The sequence below is a fragment of the Clytia hemisphaerica genome, unplaced genomic scaffold, assembly GCF_902728285.1.
Source record: "Clytia hemisphaerica strain Z4C2 unplaced genomic scaffold, Clytia hemisphaerica genome assembly, whole genome shotgun sequence".
NCBI classification, from domain to species: Eukaryota; Metazoa; Cnidaria; class Hydrozoa; order Leptothecata; family Clytiidae; genus Clytia; species Clytia hemisphaerica.
The window spans coordinates 507,128-531,405 of NW_027103519.1; the positions used below are offsets into that span (position 1 = coordinate 507,128).

General features: G+C 35.9%; 3 protein-coding genes across 4 annotated transcripts in view; 1 reads left to right on the top strand and 2 right to left on the bottom strand.

Annotated features, from left to right (window-relative positions):
• Positions 1 to 424: 424 nt before the first annotated feature.
• Positions 425 to 1,132, bottom strand: LOC136799377 (malonyl-[acyl-carrier protein] O-methyltransferase-like). The gene has a single exon (XM_067056092.1). The coding sequence runs from the start codon at positions 1,130 to 1,132 to the stop codon at positions 425 to 427; it is 708 nt and encodes a 235-aa protein (XP_066912193.1).
• A 3,801-nt stretch (positions 1,133 to 4,933) lies between these two features.
• On the top strand, positions 4,934 to 19,273 carry LOC136799371 (protein AF-9-like). Its single transcript, XM_067056086.1, has 5 exons — positions 4,934 to 5,029; positions 15,681 to 15,864; positions 16,390 to 16,645; positions 17,601 to 18,434; positions 18,943 to 19,273. The coding sequence occupies exons 1-5, from the start codon at positions 5,018 to 5,020 to the stop codon at positions 19,175 to 19,177; spliced, it is 1,521 nt and encodes a 506-aa protein (XP_066912187.1). The 5' UTR covers positions 4,934 to 5,017; the 3' UTR covers positions 19,178 to 19,273.
• A 1,518-nt stretch (positions 19,274 to 20,791) lies between these two features.
• Positions 20,792 to 24,278, bottom strand: part of LOC136799370 (DIS3-like exonuclease 1) — a 29,983-nt gene continuing 26,496 nt past the window's right edge. For both annotated transcript variants that reach the window (XM_067056084.1, XM_067056085.1), the window contains 5 exons: positions 23,979 to 24,121; positions 23,208 to 23,293; positions 22,346 to 22,434; positions 21,525 to 21,668; positions 20,792 to 21,091 (listed from right to left, as the gene is read on the bottom strand). In XM_067056084.1, the coding sequence (XP_066912185.1) occupies positions 20,900 to 21,091; positions 21,525 to 21,668; positions 22,346 to 22,434; positions 23,208 to 23,293; positions 23,979 to 24,121 (654 nt within the window). In that variant the 3' untranslated portion in view covers positions 20,792 to 20,899. The remainder of the gene's footprint in view (positions 21,092 to 21,524; positions 21,669 to 22,345; positions 22,435 to 23,207; positions 23,294 to 23,978; positions 24,122 to 24,278) is intronic.

The following is a 24,278-nucleotide window of genomic DNA, read 5'->3' on the forward strand; positions in this document are numbered from 1 at the left end:
GAGTCCACAAACATATAAAAAAAACGTGTAAGCTAACGAAATTTTGTACAAAATTTCGAATGTTTTTTTCAAATAATTATCAATAAGATTCTATTATCATGAAACTTTGAACCTATCTCGTTAAGTTGACAAAGTTCTTATAAAATTAGTGTAATAATATCTTATAAAATTTACAAAAACAACAACAATTTATGAAAAATAACAATTACATTTGGAGACGCTTATGCATCATGTTATAACTTGCAATACCAAAATATCTTTGATGCAAAATATTTGTTTAAGGTGAAACGATCCTCCTTCGAAAAAGCCACTAAGGATTTCTTAATTCTAAAAAAATAGGGTGTCAGATATGAAATATATCAATATTGCCCTAAAACAGAGTACAGGACAACAGCAGATAGGACATAGACAACAGGACATAAAGTTAGAGGACTTGAATAATTAGAAGTTCCCCTTTAATTATGTCTTCTCCTTCAAGAGTATTCGCTGGTCTTCGCCAGCGATCAATAACCTCCTTTGCTTCGACTTTGATTTTGCCTTGTTTGACGTCATTGTCGAGAAAGGCGAGGTCGGTCACGTGTCTACTTTCAATACATGAATCCACGTGTCGATGTGCGATAATGATGTGACCACCTGGTTTCACATATCGTATAATGTCCGTCAAGCATTCGTACCCAGGGTGTGATGCTGAACAAAACAAAACACCTGATGAACAAACAACGTCATATTCTTGAGACGGGATGACAGAATCATCGTCTCCACTTTTCAGTTGATAGAATTTCTGCATTTTTCCTTTCGATCGAGCAACATCAATGATTTCTTTGCACGGATCTAACCCATCAATATTTTGATAACCATGTTCAGAAAGAAGATCAGAGGTTGCGCCTGTACCACATCCATAGTCAAGGATCTTGATATTTTTCTCATTCGAATACAACTTCAGGATTTTTGTAGCCACAGCTTTAGGACCAGAATATTCTTCCTCAGAAGCCCACTCATCGTACGTTTTTGCGTATTTACTGTAAAGTTCTTGTTGCTTGGCAAACTCTTCACTCGTATCTTCACGTACATCGATGAAATATGACCATGCTACACTGGAAAAGTTTTCCGCTTGTTGTGTTACTGCAGCCATCCTTTTTTAGGTATGTTATGTCTGCACAACTCTCTCTGCAGAAAATGACACTTAGTACTGTCGAAAGTGATACTTATAATACGTATTTGCGCAATACACTCTCCCTTAGTGATGAAAAGGAAGTGATGCACACTTTTTTTATAAGATTGTACTCTATATAAGAATATTCATTAAAATGAAATTAGCCAAAAAATCAAGAAAATGCTAAGAATACCACTATCATGAAACTTAATAACCTGTACCTAGGAATGCAAAATTATTCCCATACCTGTAATAAATAGCTAATTATTCCCCATCAATACTCAAGATTCTCACAAAAGGATAACATATACATTTCTTTTACAATTGAAAGTTAGAGATATATTCTTGCCATGTGTATTGTCCGGCTTTATTAAATGGTTGTGACGCAAGCGGTCCGATACAAGTAAAATACGTTGTTGGTTCTCTAGTGGTCCAGTACGGTCTATATTTTCCTGTAAAGACCACTGCTATTATATTAGTGACGAATAAGCCTTGGGTCTTATAAAAAAGCTTGCAAAACGTATCAAGTGGCAAACTTGTGAAAGAAAGTCTGGTAAATTAGTCAACGAAGGAGAATATATAAAGCTCATAGAAAACAAAATACTCTTTGGATAGGTTAAGTACCTTTTAAGATTCCAGCTTTGCCAAAGTTAAAAAATCCCCCCTATAAACTAATACATTTTCTCGACACGGTTTGCTTATTCTGTGAAAATTGAAAGATGGTACTGTAGTACTTCCAGAGGGGCACTCAAGGAACTACCTTAGGTCTGGACCTAATAAGGGTGCATTTTTCAAGCTGTACTGCAAGGGTCTGTGGTCTAAATGAGCACTTACGAGAGAAAGTGTACTCTAATGATGCGAAAATTGAGAAAAATGAAGCTTTTTAGGCGAATCTTTGGACACTCTGATCACAGGGATATAAAAGTAGTAAAATATAAACATTAAGCGAACCACGTGTCATTAAAGAGAACAATTAAAATCACGTGTCCAAAACAAACTTGTAAAACAACTTAACAATCAAAATTAGCCCAACGAGGTAAAAATAATAGATAACCAACTACCTCTAGAAGGCAGTGGATGCCAGCAGCCTAAGTGGTACAGTGGAACTTCTAATTAGCGGACACCATTGGGGAAAGGGGTTATTGTCCGCTAATTAGAAGTGTCCGCCTTTTAGAAACTTTTGATCTCGGAGCTCCAAATTTGAAATTAAGCCATCCCAGGGTGTCGAAATTACAAAATTGGGATCTAAAGTACCTTACCTGCCGACACTAGGCCATAGAAGAACAAGAGAAAGGTTATTAAAACGCAACAATTTATTTTTTAACAAATAAAAGAAAATCAGTGATTTATGATTTCTTTGGTCCACCTAAATTCGTTGAATGGGCCAAGGAAAACTGGAAATTTGTAGAAATAATTTGAATAATAAGACTAATAAGTGCTTGAAATAAAAATATCTAAAATTTTTTTTTTCGATTTTGGACGTCTGTGACCCGTTTGATATTCAATGTCCGCTAATTGGAGAGCTAAAATAGGGGTTTTGGCCATTTCGTGCGAAAAAAATTGTCCGCTGATCAGAGGGTCCGCTAATTGAGTGTCCGCCTTTTAGAAACTTTTTTATGAGGATTTGACTAGGAAACGGCTGGGGTCCGCCTTTTAGAGTGTCCGTTAATTAGAGGTTTTACTGTAATATGTTTAAGGGCATTGGAAAAGTTGGCGGGCAGGCCGTTCGCACTAATCCATGTTTTTCCATCAGCATTTTCCAGTGTTTTTTTCGAACATTAATGTTCATGATTATAGATTATTTCATTTGTTCCCAGCTATGACTTTATTTCAGGAAACAGATGATTTCGAGGAAATAGTCTTACTTAGAAATTTGCATCTGTTCCCCTAATTTGAAAAAATGGTTTGTCTCAGGGAGGAATAGATTTTGAGGGAATGGCCTCGTTGGCTGCTTCTGTAACGTAACGTAGCCTTGTTTACAGCCTTTCAAAAAGTAAACTTGTTTTGAAAGCCACCGACTTTGTCAGCGGGATAAATGATCATATATCGACCTTTGTCGACCAATCCAGATTTTATTTCTATTTGCCAGCGCGCGATCAACTCAGAGAAAAGTAACCATGATGACAATCCAAGATCTTGGATGAAATTCAAAGTTAATTTTTCTATTCCCGTCGTTAAAGTTAAAAATGTCAACAATGTTTTTTAAAAACTCGTTAAAGTTAAAGTTGGCGATAGAGAATCCGTAGAGAATCATAACATAAAGTCTGTCTATTATTTCGGTTCAATTAAAGTAACATTACCATAACTAAGGCCGTGTTCAGACCTAGGTTTAAAGTAATTATGTCCGCATGCCTCTTTTATATTCCTTTTGTATTTAACTGCACGCTCCTCATTAGTTAAACCAAAGTTTAAAAAGGAATCACCCTCTGGTTTAAAAAAAAGGTTTTTACGATTTCGTGACAGTTCTCTGAATAGACGAAATCAGAATTCGCAAGTGAAAAGCATGCTCCTTTTGTAAATTATGAAAGGAGAACGTGAAATTTATGACTTAGAGACGCTCGGAGCGTCTCTAGCAATTTAGGCAGTTAACGGGCTTTTAATGAGAATATCATGGATCGATGGACCCATACTCCGCATCAAAAACGAAGGGGATTCCTTTTTCCTCTCTTATGTAATCTATCTAAAAGATGAAATAGCAATTAAGTCGTTGCATTTCTTAATTCCCATATCAACTTACTACTACTTAAGCCTTAAACTTAAACTTTCAGGTCTGAACACGACCTAATAGTTTAGTAATTACTGTTATACATTTGGGAATCATGTAATGTAGAAGATTTCTTTTGAAAGAAACTCATGTAAATTACACTTGGCGGTTTCTGGGGAATTCGTAAATAGTAAACTGCATACTGATACAGTTCGATAGACATTGATATGGTAATATTTGCTCTTCATCGTTGATTATTCTACAGTGATTAGATTTGAATTGACACGATGCCCGGGGGGGGGGGCACTCAAGGTAAATGACCTACCAGACGTTCGGCCCTTAAGGGTAGGTTTTTCATAGTTCAGCTAGTGCACTGTAAGGGTAGGAAATTACAAGACTGCACTGAACTGCACTGTAAGGGTAGGAAATTTTGGTAATAGGGCAATTTTTTGGTAAAATTATCACAAAATTGGTCAATTTTGGAGGAAAAATTCCACATTTTCTTGGAAAATTGCAAAAATTTTCGCCCTTACGGGCGAGAAATTTCGAAAAAGTGCACTCTAAGGGTATGATTTTTCATGGAAATTCACTGCACTGTAAGGGTCCGATTTTAGAAGCCAAATTTTGGGCCGAACGTATGGTCGATTTCAGATCGAGTGCCCCCCCCGGGCACGATGCGCGATAAAATTTCTATTATTGGTCTTCAGAGGTTGATATATTCTTTGAAAACTCAACCTCTGATACTCAGGGTGCCAAAAGGCAAGGAATTATGCAAAGGTCTGCGATTAAGACAACAGACAGAATACATCGCGGCGGTGGCCTTTGATCGGCAATGTTTAATCGGCCGAGAGTTTTGAAAAAAGAAAGTTTGTTTTGAAAAATCGAGCATGCGCGTCCAAAAAAAAGAACAACAAAGATTTTAACTATTTCCCACATCTCAAAATGATAACTGCACAAAGAATCGTACCAATTTAACAGAACGCTTTAGAGAACGGTTTGCAGGAAATGTTTCTTTAGACGATTGAAACTAATTCAAAGGAAATCGAAGGAAGAAAACCAACATGGAGGACAGATTTTAGCGTTTTTTCATTGCGAGTTTTGTTTTCAAAGATGTTTGGTTATCACTCTCCAAGTTATGATTGACTAGAGAGAATTCAACTATGGGCTCAGATGTAAGATTTTGTTACCTCACCCTTTTTTCTAAGAAAAGATATCTGGCTCTGAGTCTCACACAGTTCTTCTTTTTCATGAATTTCATTTTTCAGAATTCAGAAAGCTCTTGGTTTACAGTCAGGCACATCCTGGCAAATGAACGGAGTGAGCATTTGCATGGGGTATTCGTCACCCAGTGTAAATGAGATAGGACGTCTCAGGCTAAAAGCGTGAAAATGAATAAAAATGAACTTCAAACTGAACAAGGGAAAAAGGAAGAAAACTGGGAACTTTATTTTTTCGTTAAAAGTTTCTTCAATCTTCGAAGACAAAATTGACCCATGGAAAAAAAATTTCATCTATGCAGTTCTTTGAAATAAAGCAAAATTTTTCCAACCCGGTTCAATTAAACTGGATATTCGGCGCTATTACGTCACTTTCGTTTTCGACCCCGTTCATTTGCCAATGCCAATGGTCGTAAGTGAAAAATACCCCGTTCATTTGCCAGGATGTGCCTGACTGGTTTAGATAAGGCTCTTCCAGTTAAAGATTTCCGAGGTAAAACGTTTTTTCAATATTCCTGGATTTCCAATACAAAATCAATTTTTTGGCAAAAAAATTTTGAATAGACAAATTCTTAGAGAATTTCCTTGCTTGTATTGTATACCAGACGACCACGGCTTTTTCCTCGACACCGTTCCGTCTATAACTTTTACATTTATTCCCCAGAGATTCGTGGGGGAATAAAAATCCTCGGCTGCAAGCCAAAGGACCGTAGCTTTTGACTGTAGCAAAAACTCTACCAATAAAGTTTGTCACCGCGAAGGAGTGTTTTTGTAAACAAAGCTCAAAAACAGAGGCGGGGAGAGTGGGAACTGATGTTTTGCTACATTTCAATCAAAAACAGCCTAGACAATGTTAAATTTTCTTTCAGAAAAAAGACTATAATTTGTTTACCTTTATCCTTGCAGCTTCCCAACATCCAAGCTCTCAAACATCACATGAAATTACTTTCGATTTTCCATAAAAATTATGCGATGAAAAATCCGGGGATCAATAAATTAAGACTTTCTTTTCCGCACAAGTTATCTTTCCTTATAACAAATTATTACTTTTCAATATAATTGTTAAATATAATTTTTGATTTGTATTTTAAGTTTGAAAAAGTCGATTCTACTTAGTTCTTTGTTTTCATGTCTAGCCCTCGTCTCAAAAGAAGTCCCAGAATCCCGAGATTTTGGCAGTCGGGCGTTCAAAACAAAGGCGTTTTTATTTTCCGCCCACTTACAAAATTTTCTTTAAAATAGGCATTTAAGATATCAAATTTAAAAATAATTGTATAAAACCTTATTTTCTACCGTATAGTCCTTCTTCTAAAACGAAAAAACAAAATACACTAGAAAAATAAAGAAATTACGAGTGTTATCAAGTCACCCAAAATGAACTTTCATTCGTCGCGCGTCATTGGATTGTTATACGCCACGATCTATTGTCAACCATTGTCCAATCCCGTAAGCGATTGAAATGCCGTCAGTAATAATCTGAGAAAGAGAACAATAACATTATGACATCACACAAATAAATTACGCTGGGGAAGTCCGCGAGGACAACACGCGGTCTTAACTTTTTTCCCTCGTAACTTTGGGGGGAAAACGAAAGTACTCTATATTTTACGTATGGGGAAGTGTAAGAAAGATTTACAAAATAGAAAAGTTTCGTTTTGGGGTAAAGAATCAGTATTGTGAATTTAAGCGAGTTTCTATTTTGCAATTTTTCTACAGAGCCAAATAAAGATTTTTTCTATTGTTCTTGCTCGATTGCCTCTAACAATAAGTTCCGTAGTTATGAGGTTATCGAGACAAAATGTGACGAATTTGCACGGAAACGAAATTTAACATTAGTCTAGGCTGAAAAACATTCGGAAAAATGTAACTTTAGAAAAATTCCAAAATGTGCCAAGAGAGTTGGAAATAGACCTTTTCGCCTTTCGCCATCTTGAATTGCATGCAAAAATAGAGGAACGAGAAAGCCCTGGTTGGATTTAGTTGGAAAATATGCGAAACATATGCAAGTTTACACAAAGATTAAAAAGACAACAAAGCATCTTACAGTATAAAGAAATATTATAATCATTAGAACAATAAAAGATGGAATTTCTTTAATCCAAAAAGAAACATTAATTACAGAACAACAAAAGCCTTTTAGAAATTTGTTCTTAAAGACATTGCATATTCTGTTTTCCTGCCATTAAAAAATTCCACCAAGACGGAGTACACACATCAAACTTTCAAAACACGCAAACTGAAAGCAGTGATTATGACGTCACACATTCAGAGGGTTCAGATCAATGTTTTGATTTCATCGTCTGGCGGTTCTATTCCCAGGAGAGTAATTTACCTCCAGCCAAATAAGGATATTTTTGTACCTTCGCCCGGGTGATTTTTCAGCTTGAGTTTATGTCTAATGTTATGGTTTTTTGAAGTGCTTGTTCTAAGAGATGAGCAAATTTGATTATTTCTAGTTTTCAAAAGAAGTAAATTTAATCTTTCTTCTACAAGATTACACTTTTAAATATAATGTCAATTATGCATGTAAGTTTTATATTAATACTTTCTTTTTGCATATGTTTTGCATACTTTCTAAGGGAATTTCACCACGGCAATTTGGCACCATAATTTTTGCATACAATTCAATATGGCAGATGAAAAGGCGAAAAGGTTGCAGAATGTTGTGTTTTATTTTTTATTTATACTTTGAACTTTAAACTGAAAAGTCACTCTTCAAGAAGTTCTTGGAATGGCTAGTTGTCTGAGAATTCTCCAGAATTTATAGAGACGAATTTATAAAGGGAAAATGCAGAAAGATGAATACAAGAACCTTTCTCTGGAGCACTGCTTATATTGGATTGTTTTTGTTACATAAAGACTTTACCGTAAGTTGGTCTAATATCGACATCCCTCGTCTAATTCCGAGACCCTTCGTCTAATTCTGACACCCTTCTTTAGAGAAAGGAGTAATATGAAAGCTTGAATCACTGATTGAAAAAGGAATAATCCTCTTTGACCACTAAGCAAAGAAAAACAGTTAAAAAATAATTACATATTTCTCATTTATGATTTTTAGCGTTTCATCATTTTTTTAGCCAAAAATGGGTCATTTTTAGGCAGAAATCCAAAAAAACCGAAATATTAACTTGGAAATAACCCTATCATGTTATATATCGTGGAAGCGGAATTTTGAGTAGATTTTGAATATCCAAGTTTCATGTCCTGAAAAAGAACTCAACTCAAATTATTATGCTTTAACAGCTAAAAATAGACATGGGTACGAGCTTTTTGCTTATGGCTTTTTAACCTTTCTATTAATTTCAGCTGATAAAAAGGGTGTCGGAATTAGAGGAGTGGTGTCGACATTAGACCAAGTTACAGTAATTTTGGTAAAATGGGCAACGAATGATGAATGGGTCATGAATTTGTTGAAAAATGGACAGTGGTGAGACACACAAATTAATCAAACATATCTGTATGCTGGAATGATAGTGGTTGGATTTTTGCTATAGATTGATCCGTGGATCATCCCTGCTTCCAAACAAACTTGGAAGTACAAGAGGTGTTTTTGTTACCAAATAAAGCACTATTTTTTCATTTTCGAAAGATTTGAGTAACATTGTTCTTAATCACTTGTCAGATCGTTTCTATCGTGGACATTTCTATTTTTATTCAGACAGTGGACATGCAGAATGAGAAATGTTATGTGGTGGTGGTTGGTGGTTGGTGGTGTAATAACCAGGCAAGCACAATTCGAGAGGTCCACCAAATATTTTTGAAACCATGAGGAAATGTGGCTGATGGTCTAAGCCCCCTGGGTTATTTTATTTCGAATTTTTGACAGAATAATCCACGAGATAGGAGACATTTAAAAGATACCTTTTCCTTTTGTGGATTCTACCGGAGACCACTACGAGTATAGAAATGATTATTTGAAATTTTGATTTCAAAATTTTGCCGCCGTCCTAAGTAGCTTGTTTAGGTCGGCAAAGACAAAATAGGAAGAAAATTAACGAATTAACAAATTCAGCTGCTCTATAATTGTGTTATTAAGTTTTATGTTTTATAAAGAGAATGGAATGAGGCTTGATTATCATGTGTTATCAAATGATAACACAATTAGATTAACCTAACAAATAATATTTTTCCTCTTTAGGTCGGCTTTGCCGACCTAAAACATGTTCTTTTGTCTGCACGCCGAACTAGAGTGTAAATTACGTCGGCAAATAAAAGCCGACTTCAGCTCAAGTTACGTCGGCTTTCAAGTCGGCATTGCCGAATGCCGACCTGGATTCACAGGGCTGGATATATATTTACATGCAAAATCAAAGGAAATCTTTTTTATATATTTTATACTTTTTTCAAAGGAGATTTTGCATTTTTTTTAGAAAGTGGTAAGAGGAATCTTTTGTCGTTTTAGGTGCATAAAATTTTTACAATTCTTGTATTCCTCTGTCTTTATGTATGGTGGTAAGCTTTATCTTACTATACTAATTGAGTTTATGAAAAAACTTTGTAACGCTAGCCCAGCATTAAGATACACCTCCGTCTGTCACGGGCTTCACAGCCGTAAGAGTATACGGATAGGTAATCTATTAGCATTTTTTAAGAAGAAGTCGTTGCAGTGTGAATCTTTCGCAAATTTAAAAACCCACTTTCCCGTGGAAATAATTGACTTTTTTGTTTTTTTCGGACCCTTGGGGCACAAGGTACCTGTTGACCGTAAAAATTCCAAAATTCGCGAATTGACCGTTGACAAAATTAGGGGTAAAGGGACCAAATGACGTCACAGATTTTGGGAAAACTTCAAAATGTGATATCTCGAGTTTGAGAAGGAGTTGGGAGGTCGTTGACCCCTCATTGGATCGAGAATTCTATGGGGAATAAGTTGGTAGGGTTAATGAGGCTTGAGTGTGACTTTGAAATTTGGCTGAATTTTTAGGCGTTTTCACTTGATGATGTCATCAAAACAGGAAAAATGCAATATCTCGAGATTGGAAAGGAGTTAGGAGATGGTTGACCCCTCATTGGAGGGGAAATTCTATGAGGAATAAGATGAGAGGGTAATAGGGGGTATAGAGAAATTTTCAAAAATAAATATATTCAAATTGAGGCATTTTGGGTCCGATGATGTCATCAAAACCTGAAAAATTCAATATCTCGAATTTGAGAAAGAATTAAGCAATGGTTGACCCCTCATCATTGGATTGGAAATCATCGAGAAAATCTTTTGGGTAAATGAAAAATTGATTTCAGTGAAGTAAACAATTTATTGACCTTTCAATGACGTCATTTAGGGCCCAAATGACGTCACAAAACATTAAATATGCAATTTCTCGAACTTCAATCTGTTGTAAGTGATAATATTTTGTTCTTTGGGCTTAAAATTCAAGCTTATTACCCCCCCCACCATCCAAAGGGCTTTTGATGTGTTCAACAACACTCTACTCAGCGGGTGCGTCGCCGGGTGACAGCGTTTATGAAAAATGTGTGTAACGCAAGATGGTAGCTGAGCTGTGGTTGATGAAAACTAATTCAAATTCCCCTTAAAAATAAAGTTAGAGAGCATCAGCAATACCATCTTTATCATCCTAAGGGCTTTTGATGCGCAAGCTAAACTGGCATTTGCGACGACGGGAACCGTCTAGTATTTTCTATTTCAAAATATTTGAGCAATTTATTTTCAATGCTTATTTTATTGATAGATAAGTGCGTGGTTGTTACTTTTTCTGCTCTTTACTTTTTAGGCAGTGAAAATTTATAAAAGATGCATTTTTCATTGTGTTTAATTTTTGTAACCTTTTGTAAAATCAACACAGTGAAACTCCTCAAAATATTAAAAAAAGATTCTGCAATAAGTCTCTTTGTTAAAATGTTTTCGGCCGCGATCTTTTTTCGTCGCTAGTGACGTCGAATTTTATAAAAAAACACGGCGTCGACAAATTCGTTCAAGTTCTCCATAGTAGAAAGTGGTAACAAGTGATAGACCAACAGAGTGATCAAAAAATTGCGTGTTGGAATAGAGATAGGCTAGGAATTTCCATGATGGGTTTTAATAAAATATTCCGTAGCACTTTTAAAAATTGACTGGATTTCAGAATGCTATCCACCCCACCCCTGTTATCCACCCCTATCGATATTTTTCTGGAAAAGCCCATTGAATGTGTTCATTTTATTTGCTTATGCCTTTTAAAGAGACATACATGTTTTTTTTTATAAACATATGTTTTTTGGGAAACAAGCTCAGTTATGCTTAGAGATATTTTAGACTCAGGCTCGAAGTATGTTTAGGGGCCATTCAAAAAGTACGTTCGTCGCCGAGGGGGGGGGGGAGGGGGGTCAGCAAAAAAAGCGAACCAAAACGAACGGGGGGAGGGGGGGGGGGGGGGTCAAGTCGATCTGTGTACGTTCGATTTTGCGGGGGGTGCTTGTCACAAGCGTGACTTTTAATTTAGTCTATGAAAAATCTTTTTCTATCTATCTCCTAATTACATTTTTTCTTTGAATTGATAACCGAAGATAATTGTTAATCCCTAAACAATTGTGTATGTTATAATTGTTTAGCAATTATTAGATAATTAGAGAGCAAAAACTTAAGGTGCGATAAGATTAAAGAATAACGCTAAAATCATATTCTTTGAACTTGCCTTGTCTAAAATTCGGGGGGGGGGTAAAAATTTTGAGATAACGTACAAAGGGGGGGGCTACTTCAAAACGAACGCTGACGAACAAGGGGGGAGGGGGGTCTGTAAATAGGGAAATTTGGACGAACGTACTTTTTGAATGGCCCCTTATCATATGCTTATTTTTCCGAAAAATTTGAGTCTCCAATTTTTCCAAAATCTGTCGTTGCTACATGAGGATAGGGAAATAAGTAATGACATAAAGATTTTTCAGGAAAGTTGTGAACGATTGCCGCGTTTACGCTTGTATTTTTTTTAAACGACAATTGCATTACAACGACTTCTTTTCCACCTATAAGAAACAAAATTTTTCACTTACACACCTCAAAAGCAAGCTCACTAATATGCTTGTAATATGCTTATTTTTTAGACAAATTCAGGTCTTGGTATGCTTATAAACGTTATGCTTATAAAAAAAAACATGTACCAGTTCACATGTCAAAATAAAAAATCAAACCAAATATTACAAGTTTGTTTTGGACACGTGATTTTAATTGTTCTCTTTAATGACACGTGGTTCGCTTAAAATGTTTATATTTTCTTAAAATCATCCTTTTTGAAATTTGAGACTGGGTTTGTTCTTGATTTGTTGTAAGGTTTTGCCCAAAATTGACTTATGACAAAATTATCATGATATGATGCACCAGCCTTGCAAGTAGACCGCTCGGGCAAGATATAGCAAAGCGTTTTGTTAGGGATAAGCAGCAGGCAAAGCCAGCCTTCTGCTCATCATCCCTAACATGCAGCCAAGCATCCATCAAACTAGAAGTTCAGTCAGTATAGCCCTAGCTTTTCATAAAAAATTTACAGGCAACACATTTGCAAAAAACAACGCCGCCATATAGAAGATTCTTCAAATTCAGTATGTGAATAATAGAGCAGTGAAAATACAAAGTGTATTTCTCCTTTTTTTGTAAGAGTTCCAGAAATGAAAATAAAGGGATAATGGATACTATCCACTGATGATCAGTGGCACTATCATAAAGCTAGAAAATAAGGGTTAGCATACTCTTTTCTTGAGAAAATAATGGAGGGATTTTAAAATCTTTCCACCCGGATGTGAGAGAGTTTGCAGATGTTCTGCAGTGTGGCTTTTTTCAACTCGCCCAAATCCTCATGCAGCACATTATATTTTTAAAGTTTTTAAAATGGCTTTGCTTGATTATCATTTCGTGACAGTGGCGTTATTGATTTTGTTACATCTGTTAAATTCAAAAGGAAACCAGGTGCTTTTTATCATTTTCAGTTCGAAGTAAAAAGGCCTACTAAAAAATTCCTTGTGTTCAAAAAGTTGTTTTGAATTTTTTATCTTTGTAGAAAGCTAGTTTTGAAGATTTGAGTGATGAATACATCTTTAAAGTTTTCTTTTCAAAAATGACACTACACATTTCTCATAATTCATAATCATATATCAACAATCTGTGACATGATATAGGTAGAGTAAAATTTCCCGGGGGGGGGGGTACTACCCTTGTCGACCGACGGGGGTGCTCCGCTGTGGTTCGAAAAATGGACCCTACGTGGGACTCGAAATTTGCGAAAAAAGTGACCCTGAATGGGACTGAAATTCCAAAATTTTCTCAAATTTTCTACTTTTCCCCCAAATTTTCCAAAAAAAGGCACCCTACGAGGGACTGATTTTTCTATTTTGGTGTTTTTGCGACCCTACCTGGGACTCGTGGAGGTTAGAAAAGGTACCCTGACCAGCGGAGCATCCCTGTAACCCATCTTGCCCTAGTACCCCCCCCCGGTAAAATTTATTGATAGCACTTAAACTAGAGGCAATGTCATGGATAATTTAAAAACTCCAGCACTAAAACAATGACGCATTAACGGATAATTACAGCAAGAATAATATGACCATTGGTAGTTTATTTGTGTTTGATTGTTATATTGACCCTGACTGAAAATACAATAAGTATTACAGATTAGTAAGGAATATATCATGACCACCATTATCAAAAGGTATATTGAACTCGATGATACATTTGAAAATAAATATTTATAAAAGTAAAGTTTACAAACATAAAAAACACGAATAAGGGAATGAATGTATTGTAAAGGTTAAGAAGTTATCATCAGAGGCATTGACTGAAATTGCATCATCGCTATGCACTTTATCTAATACCTCTTTGGTTGCTTCATCTTCCTTGGCTGATATCGGTTTTTCCTTAAGGACGACCCTCCGTTCGTCAACTTGGGTTGACATCTTCTTCTGGCTTGGTTGACATCTTCTTCTGGCTTTGTCGAGCCAAGTGGCGGTAGTATTTCTGTTGTTTCTTTGTTCTTCTGTGTAATTTAGTCTTCCCCATATCTAAGAGCAAAAGAGTATTGTAGTTAACACATCTCAATGTAACGTTTTCGCGCCTTTCGCACCCTTGTTGATGCCCTTTGTGGAATAGGATCTATCCTTGTATCTGGTAGGATAGGGATGTCATTTGGTAAAGGATCATATTGGATAATTTCTCCGTCGATGAAGCATTTTGCTGCTTCTTCTAGATCTCCAGTGTTTGGTATTTCTTTGTTCAGGGGGGTACAGACACAGGGTACTGACCCATAGCCAGGTGGTGGTGTCTATTTTTGCATTTCAAAAAAGTTAGTACCCGGTACTACTTTGGGGGTGGGGGTGTGTATTTTTCACTCTTCAAGCAAGTACAGGATACTATTTGGGTACTTTTTCACAGAATTTTGCTGTTTTTCAATAAAAAAAGTAGTTTGTTGTAATATTTTGACTTTTTTCAAATATTAATTTTTTTGATTTGAATTTTTTTTAATAATCGACAATTTTTTTTAAACTCTTTTTAGAAATTTTTTGATTTTTTTGAAAACAAAACTTCCAAAATGGTCAAGAAGTGTGTGATGAAAATCAAAGGACAAAAGCTTCTGACTCCATCATTGATAGTTTGCTTGCATTATCTGTCAATTTTCATGAAAAACTTGTATTATTAATTATTATTATTTAGAATATTTAAACAGGATATTCTACAGTCGTAACATATATACATATTTACACTGTTATCTCAGAAGTCCTGCATAAAACAGAAACTATATAAAAATCTAAAAAAATATATAAAAATTTATAAATATAATATACTAAAATCTAAAAATCTATGGGGGTAAAAAGTTCAAAAATCAGAAAAAGGAAAAACCAGGTCCTAAATCTAGTCCTAGAGATTTGATAAAATTGCAGAGAGTGGATAAGATTAGGTGTATAGAGTACACAATACTCAAGTGTGTTAATTTAAAACTGAGTGGCTAATCTTGGTCTAATCTGTATAATTTAAGATTTTAGGGGTGGTGTCCCTATTTTTTACAGCAAAAATGAAGTAGGTACTAAATAAGGGTGGGTGGTACTAAACAAAATTTTAGTAAAAAATCAATTTAGTACCCTATGGGTTAGTACCCTGCCTCTGTACCCCCCCCTGCTTTGTTAGGGGCTTTATCCTGTACGGGTTCATTAAAAAAACGGTGATGTTGCTTGACGTCGTCAAGGTGCCTTAGTAGAGTTCTTGTCGAATTTAGATATTTTAATAGTACGTTCTTCATTTCTTCGTTTCGTTCCTGAACTAGAAATGGTGAAGTAAAAAATATGGGATCGAACTTGGACCTCCTTGTCCAGTCCCTAACAAGGACTAAATCCCCAGGAAGAATGGTAGACTTTTTCCTGTATTTTTAGGCGTTAGTTGCTCCTGTCGTTTGCTTTTATTCTCCTTGTCTGCCTCTCGTGCATTGTGCACCTCCTCGTTGGTGGATGCCTTCCGGGGGAATTTGTGTTTCAAACCATCCCTGAAGAGCATGTTTGCTGGTGGTATACCTGTTGCTGGGTGTGGTGTTTGTCTATATGTTTTTAATCCCTCTCTCAAGGCTTCTGCCTCGTTGTATATAAGTTGTATAAGTTGTATATAACACTGATTTTGTTTTTACTATTTCATCTTTTACAGAAAAAGAGGGTGCAAGTCAAGATCGAATTCGGTCATCAAGCCATCTCCAAGGAGAAACCTACAGATCCACTGAAAACGCATGATTGGACTGTCTTTGTGAAGGGCGTCGATGGTGCCGACATCTCACATATCGTCGAAAAAGTCATCTTTCATCTACATTCAAGCTTCCCAAAACCTAAGAGAAGTAAGCTTTAATAAACCTCTTTTTCTTTGATGTTCTGCCCAACTTTGTTTCCTGGGTATCATCTGTGTTTTAAAGCTTACTGATAGCGACAGATAGTATTCTCTGGTCCTGGTGTCCATCAGTATCCTTAATTAAGTCTAGTATACGCGGGAACGAGAAAAACGTAAAATTCTTTCTTTTTTTTAAATAACCCGTCGTAGTATGTATTGCTGTCCACTATGTATACTTTAAATAGAAAAACAATTTTTCGAAATTCACGAAATTTTCTTTGAGTGCTTTCTTATCGTTTATTTCGAAATAATTTGGTTCGATTAACAAAACATTTCCATTGAAAATTTTTTCACAACACCCCTGCGATTGTGCTCAAAACTTTCTTCCTTTACATGACTGTTTGAAAATTTTTTCACAACACCCCTGCGATTGTGCTCAAAACTTTCTTCCTTTACATGACTGTTTCGAGATCAAAGATCGTGCTCCCTCAGTCATGTCGAGTTTTCACTGATTCGCGTTCCTTTTCTTTCTCAGTACGTAAGGAGCCACCATACAAATTATCTGAATCTGGATATGGGTCATTCAATCTTCCGATCGAGGTGTATTTCAAAACACACGCCAAAGAAGATGCGAGGAAACATCTCATGCAATACGACTTGAGCTTGCAAATGCTTGGTTTACCGCCATTGAATTGCACCAAGATTGAGGCTTTGACTTTTTTGAACCCGTCAGAAGAGTTCGAGAAACGGTTGTTGAAAGCGGGTGCTGTAATTCTACCTGCGCTACCAGAGTAAGGATTTTTGATTGTTCATTTTATTTCAATTTGATTTTCCTTCACATTCAGAAATTTAGTAAACAAGGAAATACGGCCGTGTAAGCTCAAAGCCTGTCTGATTTAATGCAATTTTAACGAAATTTGACCTCAACCGTACTGAAACTGACAGGAATTTCAACTTTAAATGCCTAAATTTCCTTGTATTTTTTAGTAAGGGACATGATGTAGTTCATGCTCGAAATACTCTATATGATGTTATCCATGGTTCCGATTCTTTTTATCAATACATACTTCAGGATAATAATATTTGGAATAAAATAGGAAAAGATTAGCAAAAAATTCGCTTTTATATCCCAAGAGGAGCCATTTTTGTTGAGTAGCCCCTCCTTTATCTACTTTAAGCTTAATCTTTCTTAATGATTAAAAAATCAGGTGTTTTGAGCAGCTGCGCCTCAAGTCATTAAGTGAAACTAATTAAACTTCTTTTTTTTCTAATTAAACTACAACTTGTAGACAAACAGAACCAGGTTCTTGAACAACAAACAGATCAAAATCTAAAACGTTTTCCTCAGTATCCATCATGCGCAACTTTATTCTTCAAAAAAACTTATATTGAGTATTTTTTGAAATTCATAGTGAGAGTAGTGTAGTGGTTTTCTGAAAAAACTCATTTCTGAAGAAAGACCTCACGTGGATGAGTGGTTTTGAATCTTTTTATGTTTTATTTGAATGGGAAGTGATTTAAATGCTTTCCGATGTGTTTTTCTTACAGATGCTGAGGTATTGGTTTTCGCAATTCAGATGGTCTTTCTTGTTCAATGAGAAATAACTTTATTCTCAGGACGTTTTGGTCATTAATTTTTGAAAAAATCATAGCTTAGATATTGCTTTGTAGTTGGTGGGTGCTTGCTTGATTGATTGATTGATTAATTGATTGATTTTCTTAATCACGTCTTCTTTTATTTCTCAGAGATGTACCGAAAGTGAAAAGCGTTTCGCCTGCGTCCTCAGCTGGTTCACCGAACCCTCAGAAGAAAACTAGTGCAACGATTCCAAAAATTAAAAAAGAATCTCAAAACTCCACGACTACATCCGTTAAACGGTCCAGCGAGGACGCGCTGTCGTCGAGTAAACCTAAAAAGAAGAAGAGTAACGACCACGAGCGAGCGCCCACACCTGTGAATGCTGGATTGAAAGAAATCTCTATTCTATCACCTGCTACTGATGCTGCTGCCAAGAGTAACAGTGCGCGGAAAGTGAAAGATGGTACTCGGCGACGGAGTGTCGACGCTAACGAGCCAAGTCCAAAGCACCATTCATCCAAAGAAAGTAAACATAAAAGCAAAGACTCCAAATTGAAAAAAGACAAAAGTTTAGACTTAAATTCGTCTAGTGGCGGCATTCCAAAACTCAAATTTTCAATAAAAAGTAAATCGGACGGGTCGTGGGCGGCCACTTCCGTTACGAGTAAAGAAAACGGGAACGCTCCTGAGGATAGTAATATTTCAAACACCGTACTGGTGAATCCGAACTCAACAGTATCTCAACAAAATGAACTAGTCCGCAATGTTTTGGACGGTTTCCGGCAACAAAGTTCTGAAGACGATATCAATGAAGAGGTTGAGAAGAGTATGAATTCTTCCCTTTCTTCAAACGGTTCTTTAGAGACTACATCAAAATCCTCTTATAAGAAAGCGACTTCTAAACACAGATCACCTTCGGTCACGGTCAAAACGAACGGTACTCATCATTCTTCGCATCATCCGAGTAAGGGAAAGGTCATCAAAGAACCTGTAGAAACGAAGTAAGAGCTCTTTGTTGTTTCTTTCTTCAATTTTTTGATTTATTTTTGCTTAACGTTCCTCAATTTGCTATATATGATGCTACAATGGAGTCTCCATAACTCGGACACGCACGGGAAACAAAAATTTGTATATGTTAAGGAAATTTCGAGATGTGGAGTAAGGTTCATAAGGCATTGTTAACTTCAGGGACGAAAAATTTTGTTCGAGTTAAAGAGACATTGGAGTTATAGAGGTTCGAGTTAAAGAGACTCCACTTCAATAGATTAGCCGACTGATTGAGAAATTAGAATTTAGGGGTCTACTCGACTATTATTCATGATATTTTGGAATAGGACTCCTCCATAATATACACTTTAAAGCAAACAGACTTCGTTCTTTTTTTTCAACGAGGCTCTCTCAATTACTTTACCAAGAAAAAGAGGACCGAAAGTACAATACTTAGTTCTCTCCCAAGATCTTCTGGACTCTCCTTACTTAAACGCTATTTCGTCTTTTTGCACTTTTTAGAACGACTTCGGAAACAGGTAAAAAGATGCCGGATCCTACCCTCACCCAGCCAGAACTGAACGAAATGTTCAGCAAGATCTCCGAATCACAAGACTCTAATATCTTGCAAGGCATTGTGGATATTGTCGAAGCGACGGGGGATTACATGATTACGTCATCAACTTTCGATTTCGATTTGTGTACACTGAACAATGATACTTTGGTTTCTATTAAACAATATTTAGAAGCTCATTGATAAATGGTTGAGATTGACCTTGCGCAATTGCAATGTGACATGGATAGATAGCTTGGTAAAACGGGCCATTTCAAGGTCGAAGTGAAGTGAATCATGGATAATCAGGAATCCCATCACGTCTTCCGTCCCGTTAACTGGGCACAAAACACTTCCAAACATTTTTAGTACAACAGAAATTCGCTTTTAATGCGTGGGTGTCCTGATTACTCATGATTTCATTCAACCGTTAAATTATTCTTCACGGTTCCACGGATAAGTTATTTCATTGATTGGGAAAGTTTGAAAACTTCACACCAAAATGAAACCAATAGGAAGAAGCTTCATCTGCTTTTGGAATAATACAAAACAAAACGTGCAAACATGGAGGCTTAGTTTTTTACTATACACCTTTTCGACCGTAGCCGCCAATTGCCGGTCAAAAATGACTGAGACGGTTTTAGGGTGGTAAAACGGACATAAAAATGCCCGTGCGGCAATTGGCGACTACGGTTGTAAAAGTGTATTATGTCGAAGGGAAGTCGGAATTATTAGCGATAAAGCGTTATAAATGGTGTTTTGATTGTGTTGTCTCTTTTATTTTTATATATTTTTTAGAAAGATGGTCATCATTGTTTTTTATAAGACACAAGAGTTGTTTATTTGCTGTAGATATCTAGCAACGCTTGTTAATAGAATTTTATTTTGATGCTACTGTACACGCTTTATTTTATAAGGATAACTTCTATAAGAATATCAGCGTGAGATTTCGGAGTTAGGACAATAGACCTAATAAGAATACTGCTCACCCCCAGCCAAACTATTCTTATAAAAAAGCGTGTACTGTTTCAGAGGGGAAAATCACTTTACGAATTATTGTACCCTATTTTGAGTAATTTCAATGCTGGACAAAAAATTGAATGATGAGTTTCACCAACCAACATACTTATTTACATCTTATCTGCATCACTTATTTAACTGATAGACTTGTACACTCATGACTGTCGATTACAAATGTTTGGGAGTGGTTAAATAAAAGATATTTCACGACTAGCCACCCACTGCTACAAAAGTCTAAACGCTTATCGAGACGAATGTTTATAGAATTTCTTAGATTTTTCGGGTAAATTATAATTCATAAGAATATAATAAATGGATAATGCATGGATGCTTTGAAAGCTTAACGAGTTTTTCGTATTATGAAAAATGTTTCTATTAAATTTCCATGCAGTCATGGCCAGACAATTCATTTTTACGAGTCCATTTAGGTTTTGTAATTAAAATTTATTTTTTAGCTATTGTACGGTTTAGATTTCTTAAAAAGTATAATACAAAAAATATTGACAAAATCATTGTAAAATTATGTGAAAAAGTTGCAACATTTATAAGCGGTAAGCCTAAACAGCAATGCCTACCTAATCCACTACAAACATGGACAAAATATTTGAGACAAAAACGATTTTTTAGCGCGTTAAACTACAAAATCGAAATATTCAATGAAGAAGGTAGAAGTGCTAAAATAGCAATTCTCGCCCGAACTTTAAATTCTGAAAAACGTTAAAATACACTAAAATCTCGATACATTTTGAACATGATCTAGAAAAGAATTTTCGAGGTTTAATTCATCTATTTTTGATATGAGGAGTAAATTTTAGTCAAAATCTAGCTGTAAATAAAAGAGGTATGTTAATCTCACACGCTAACTTTTATATGTATTTATAAGCGATTCGACTTGTTTCGTCCTTTTCATTTGTGTGTTGCTTTACCACGGTCGACAGTCAAGGAATCCATTTTGAAACTTCGAAACATTTCATACATACTAACGCTCGAGTGTGTTTGTCCATATTTCTTTTTCAAAGAAGATTTTTCACGTTTCGAAACTTCCTTTTCATTTTCCTCTTTACGGTTCAGCATTTCGCTTTCTGTATTTTTCACATCCTAGAAAATGATGAAAAAAATTGTTGTATGAGTTGGTTGTCATCCCCTGTATATTACTTTAATCGAAGGTTACAGCCCCTAGAAGATAGCTCGTTGGGGCTGAAAATACCCGGTTATGCTGTTTTGCTACCTTCTATGACCTATGCTTTTCTATCTATTTGAGAAATAATAGACGATATCGGCTTCACGAAATTCTCCCCGAATGATTACCCATGATGCATTGCGCAAAAAAATTCAGTAAGTCAATATTGTCCGTGAATTTTTTTGCGCAATGCATCATGTGTAATCATTCGAGGAGAATTCGGAAAGCCGATATCGTCTATTGCGATGATTGCTCTTGATTATCTTTTCAACTGGTTAGGGTTGAAGCAAAGATTGGAAGGTGCTAAGTAACACAAAAATTTAAACGAATGGACTTTTGGTGACAATTTACCTTTATAAGGTCTGATTTTGTAACATTCAATTTCCCACCATTTGTGTGCTCATTCGTTGTCATAGTAATGTTGGAATGGAATGACGTCATTTCAAATTGTAACCGATCAGCATGCATTGTAGACGAGATGACTTTGATACGAACCTGTGAAGATGAGCAGAAATTAAGCTTATGAATAATATTCACGAAAACAATAAGCTATTGAAAATTTGCTTAGAATTTTGAGCATTTTTAACGTTTTTAAGAATCTAAAGAATTCAGAATGGCTTTCAGGATATATTCCAAGCCTTATTTGAACACTTTTGAGATGGATCTCGAGATCCTAAGGTTTGATTAAAAACTCTATATTCCAGAAGTAAGTTAGATCATAATACATTTATTATTATTGTTGTTGTTGTTGTTGAGAATTCCAGCATTTAATCCTACCAACTAAGTGGCTGCTCAGCACTTTTGATCTTCAAGGCAATAAAGATATCCTTGCTCCTCAGCACATATGCAAAAAAGCCTTCAAGGAAATAGACAACTAGCCGCAAGGCATAACAGAAAAAGATTTGAAGCAAAAACATTCGTTTTGTCAAAAGAAAGCCGTTTGAGCTTAAGATGTTCGTTTTTATTACATAGAAAGGAGTTACGCCTCTTACGTTGACAAAGCAGAATTAACAAAATGAATTGCTCAAAATTGGTGCTGGTGCAGCATAATCAAATGAATGTAGGCTACGTTTCGAGCGTAAAACTCCTCCAACTCTCAAGAGTAAGGTCTGGAGCCTGGGGAGCTGTTTATTGCGTAGACTACGGTACATGACGTGTTAAAATGAAGTTACCTTTATGTAAGTAAAAATATTGACTATATGATCCTTCTTCCCGTTGGAGTATTTCAAAACGATCTCTGCTCCTTCAGTTATCATGCTACCTGCGATCGATTGAAAAAAGAAATTTGTTATGGTCATCGTTGTTTAAAGATTTTATTACAGTAGGCTCCAAGGGGAATAAGAATTTTCTTTGAATAACCGGAAGTTAGAAAAACTGAAAAATTCGTTTTACCGCCAGATTTTCGACGTAACCTTAGGGGCCGTCCACATAGTACGTACGCAAGCATATGCTTGCGTGCAGGGGGGAGGGGAGGGGTCAAAAGAAAATGTACGCACGCATAGCCCGAAATTTTCTTCAACCGAGAGGGGGGGGTGAATGAAAAAGTACGTAATTTACCAGGGGATAGAGCCATTTGCGTACGCTTGCGTACAGGGGGAAGGGGGTACCTTAAAGGAACAAATTTTGGCGGGAATTTAAATTGGCGGATGGCCGAAAAAGTTTTTTAGATGGAATTTAATTTGGCGGATGGACGAAAAAACTAAATTTGGCGGGAATTTAATTTGGCGTTTGCTGAAAATTTTATTATTCTGGCCAAATCCGCCAAATCCGCCAAATCCGCCAAATTTTCTTTCCGCCAAAATTTCTTCTTTTAAGGTATTCGATTTTCGACATGGTGCGTACGTACTATGTGGACGGCCCCTTAACGGAATGGAGTTTTCTGCAGTAATTGCAGAGACATCGTGGTAAACACAAAGAATTTTTACTTTTTGAAAAAAGAATAAATTTGAACATTAAATTAACAAGCTTTAGGGGGGGGGGAAGAATAAAAGGTTGGAAGGGATTGAAGCGAAAAAGTAAATAGCGTAAAAATACCTGATACATATTTGATTTTATCTCCACAATGGCAAGCTATATTTCCTTCGTTATCTCTTAAAGGGACTGCGCCTTTTATACCAAATCTGAAATATAGAAAAATATCATCAAGTATGATATGCAACTGTATATTTTATCTTTCCATTCCAAACTTTTCGTTTGTGAAGAGCACACTCGGTGTCACAAGTACTTCAAAAAAAGTCCTTTGGGATATTTTCAAAATGTAAATTTTCATAAAATATCTAATGAAGAAAATTGAAATATTTCTCAAACAGAAACTGAAGTTGTTACTGAAAAATCAATCATAGTCCCAAGACATCAATTAAGTAATTTGTTTATGATCAATGTTTGCCATATTGATAAAAAATAAAAAACAACAACATTTAAATTTAGCAAAAGCTTGCTAATTTTAAATGTAAGTAATTTGTGTATACACGTTTTTGAGGACAGCAGAGTGACTGAATAGATTTGAAAACCTCACATTTTTGACTCGTAAAATCGAGGATGGTATAAATCACTTATACCAGACCGTTGTACTTAGTCAGTCAGGATCTAATCGTCTCTGTCGCAGAAAAGCTACACTACACACTTTGGTATTAGCGAGTTTATGTATGTGTGTTTTTCAGCGACGGAGACGGTTAGGTTCTAATTAAATTTGTCTACATCCTAATCAGCTGATTTTGCGGATCAGAACTGCGGGCTATTCCAAATCACTTCAGTCACTTAAATACACAAACTCGCTATTCATTGGTTAAGAAGATCACTACATACTTTGGTATGAAGACAAGTACACCATTACTTTTGAATTGATAAACAAGCGCATCCACAACACAAATCTCATCATCTTCTGAGTGCTCCTTGAAATACATGGCTTGAAAGAAATCCAATGATTCCTTTTGTGCTTGGTCCGCTTCCTGTTAAAAGAAAAGTAAGGAATGCACGTTTTTCTACAAGCATTGCACTTATCAGCATATCTAGATGGTAACAAGTTTTTAGCATATCCTAAGCAGATTCTGATTAATTCGCACCGTGCATCATAAACTTTCATCTTATAAGCTTTCGTTTTCGTTT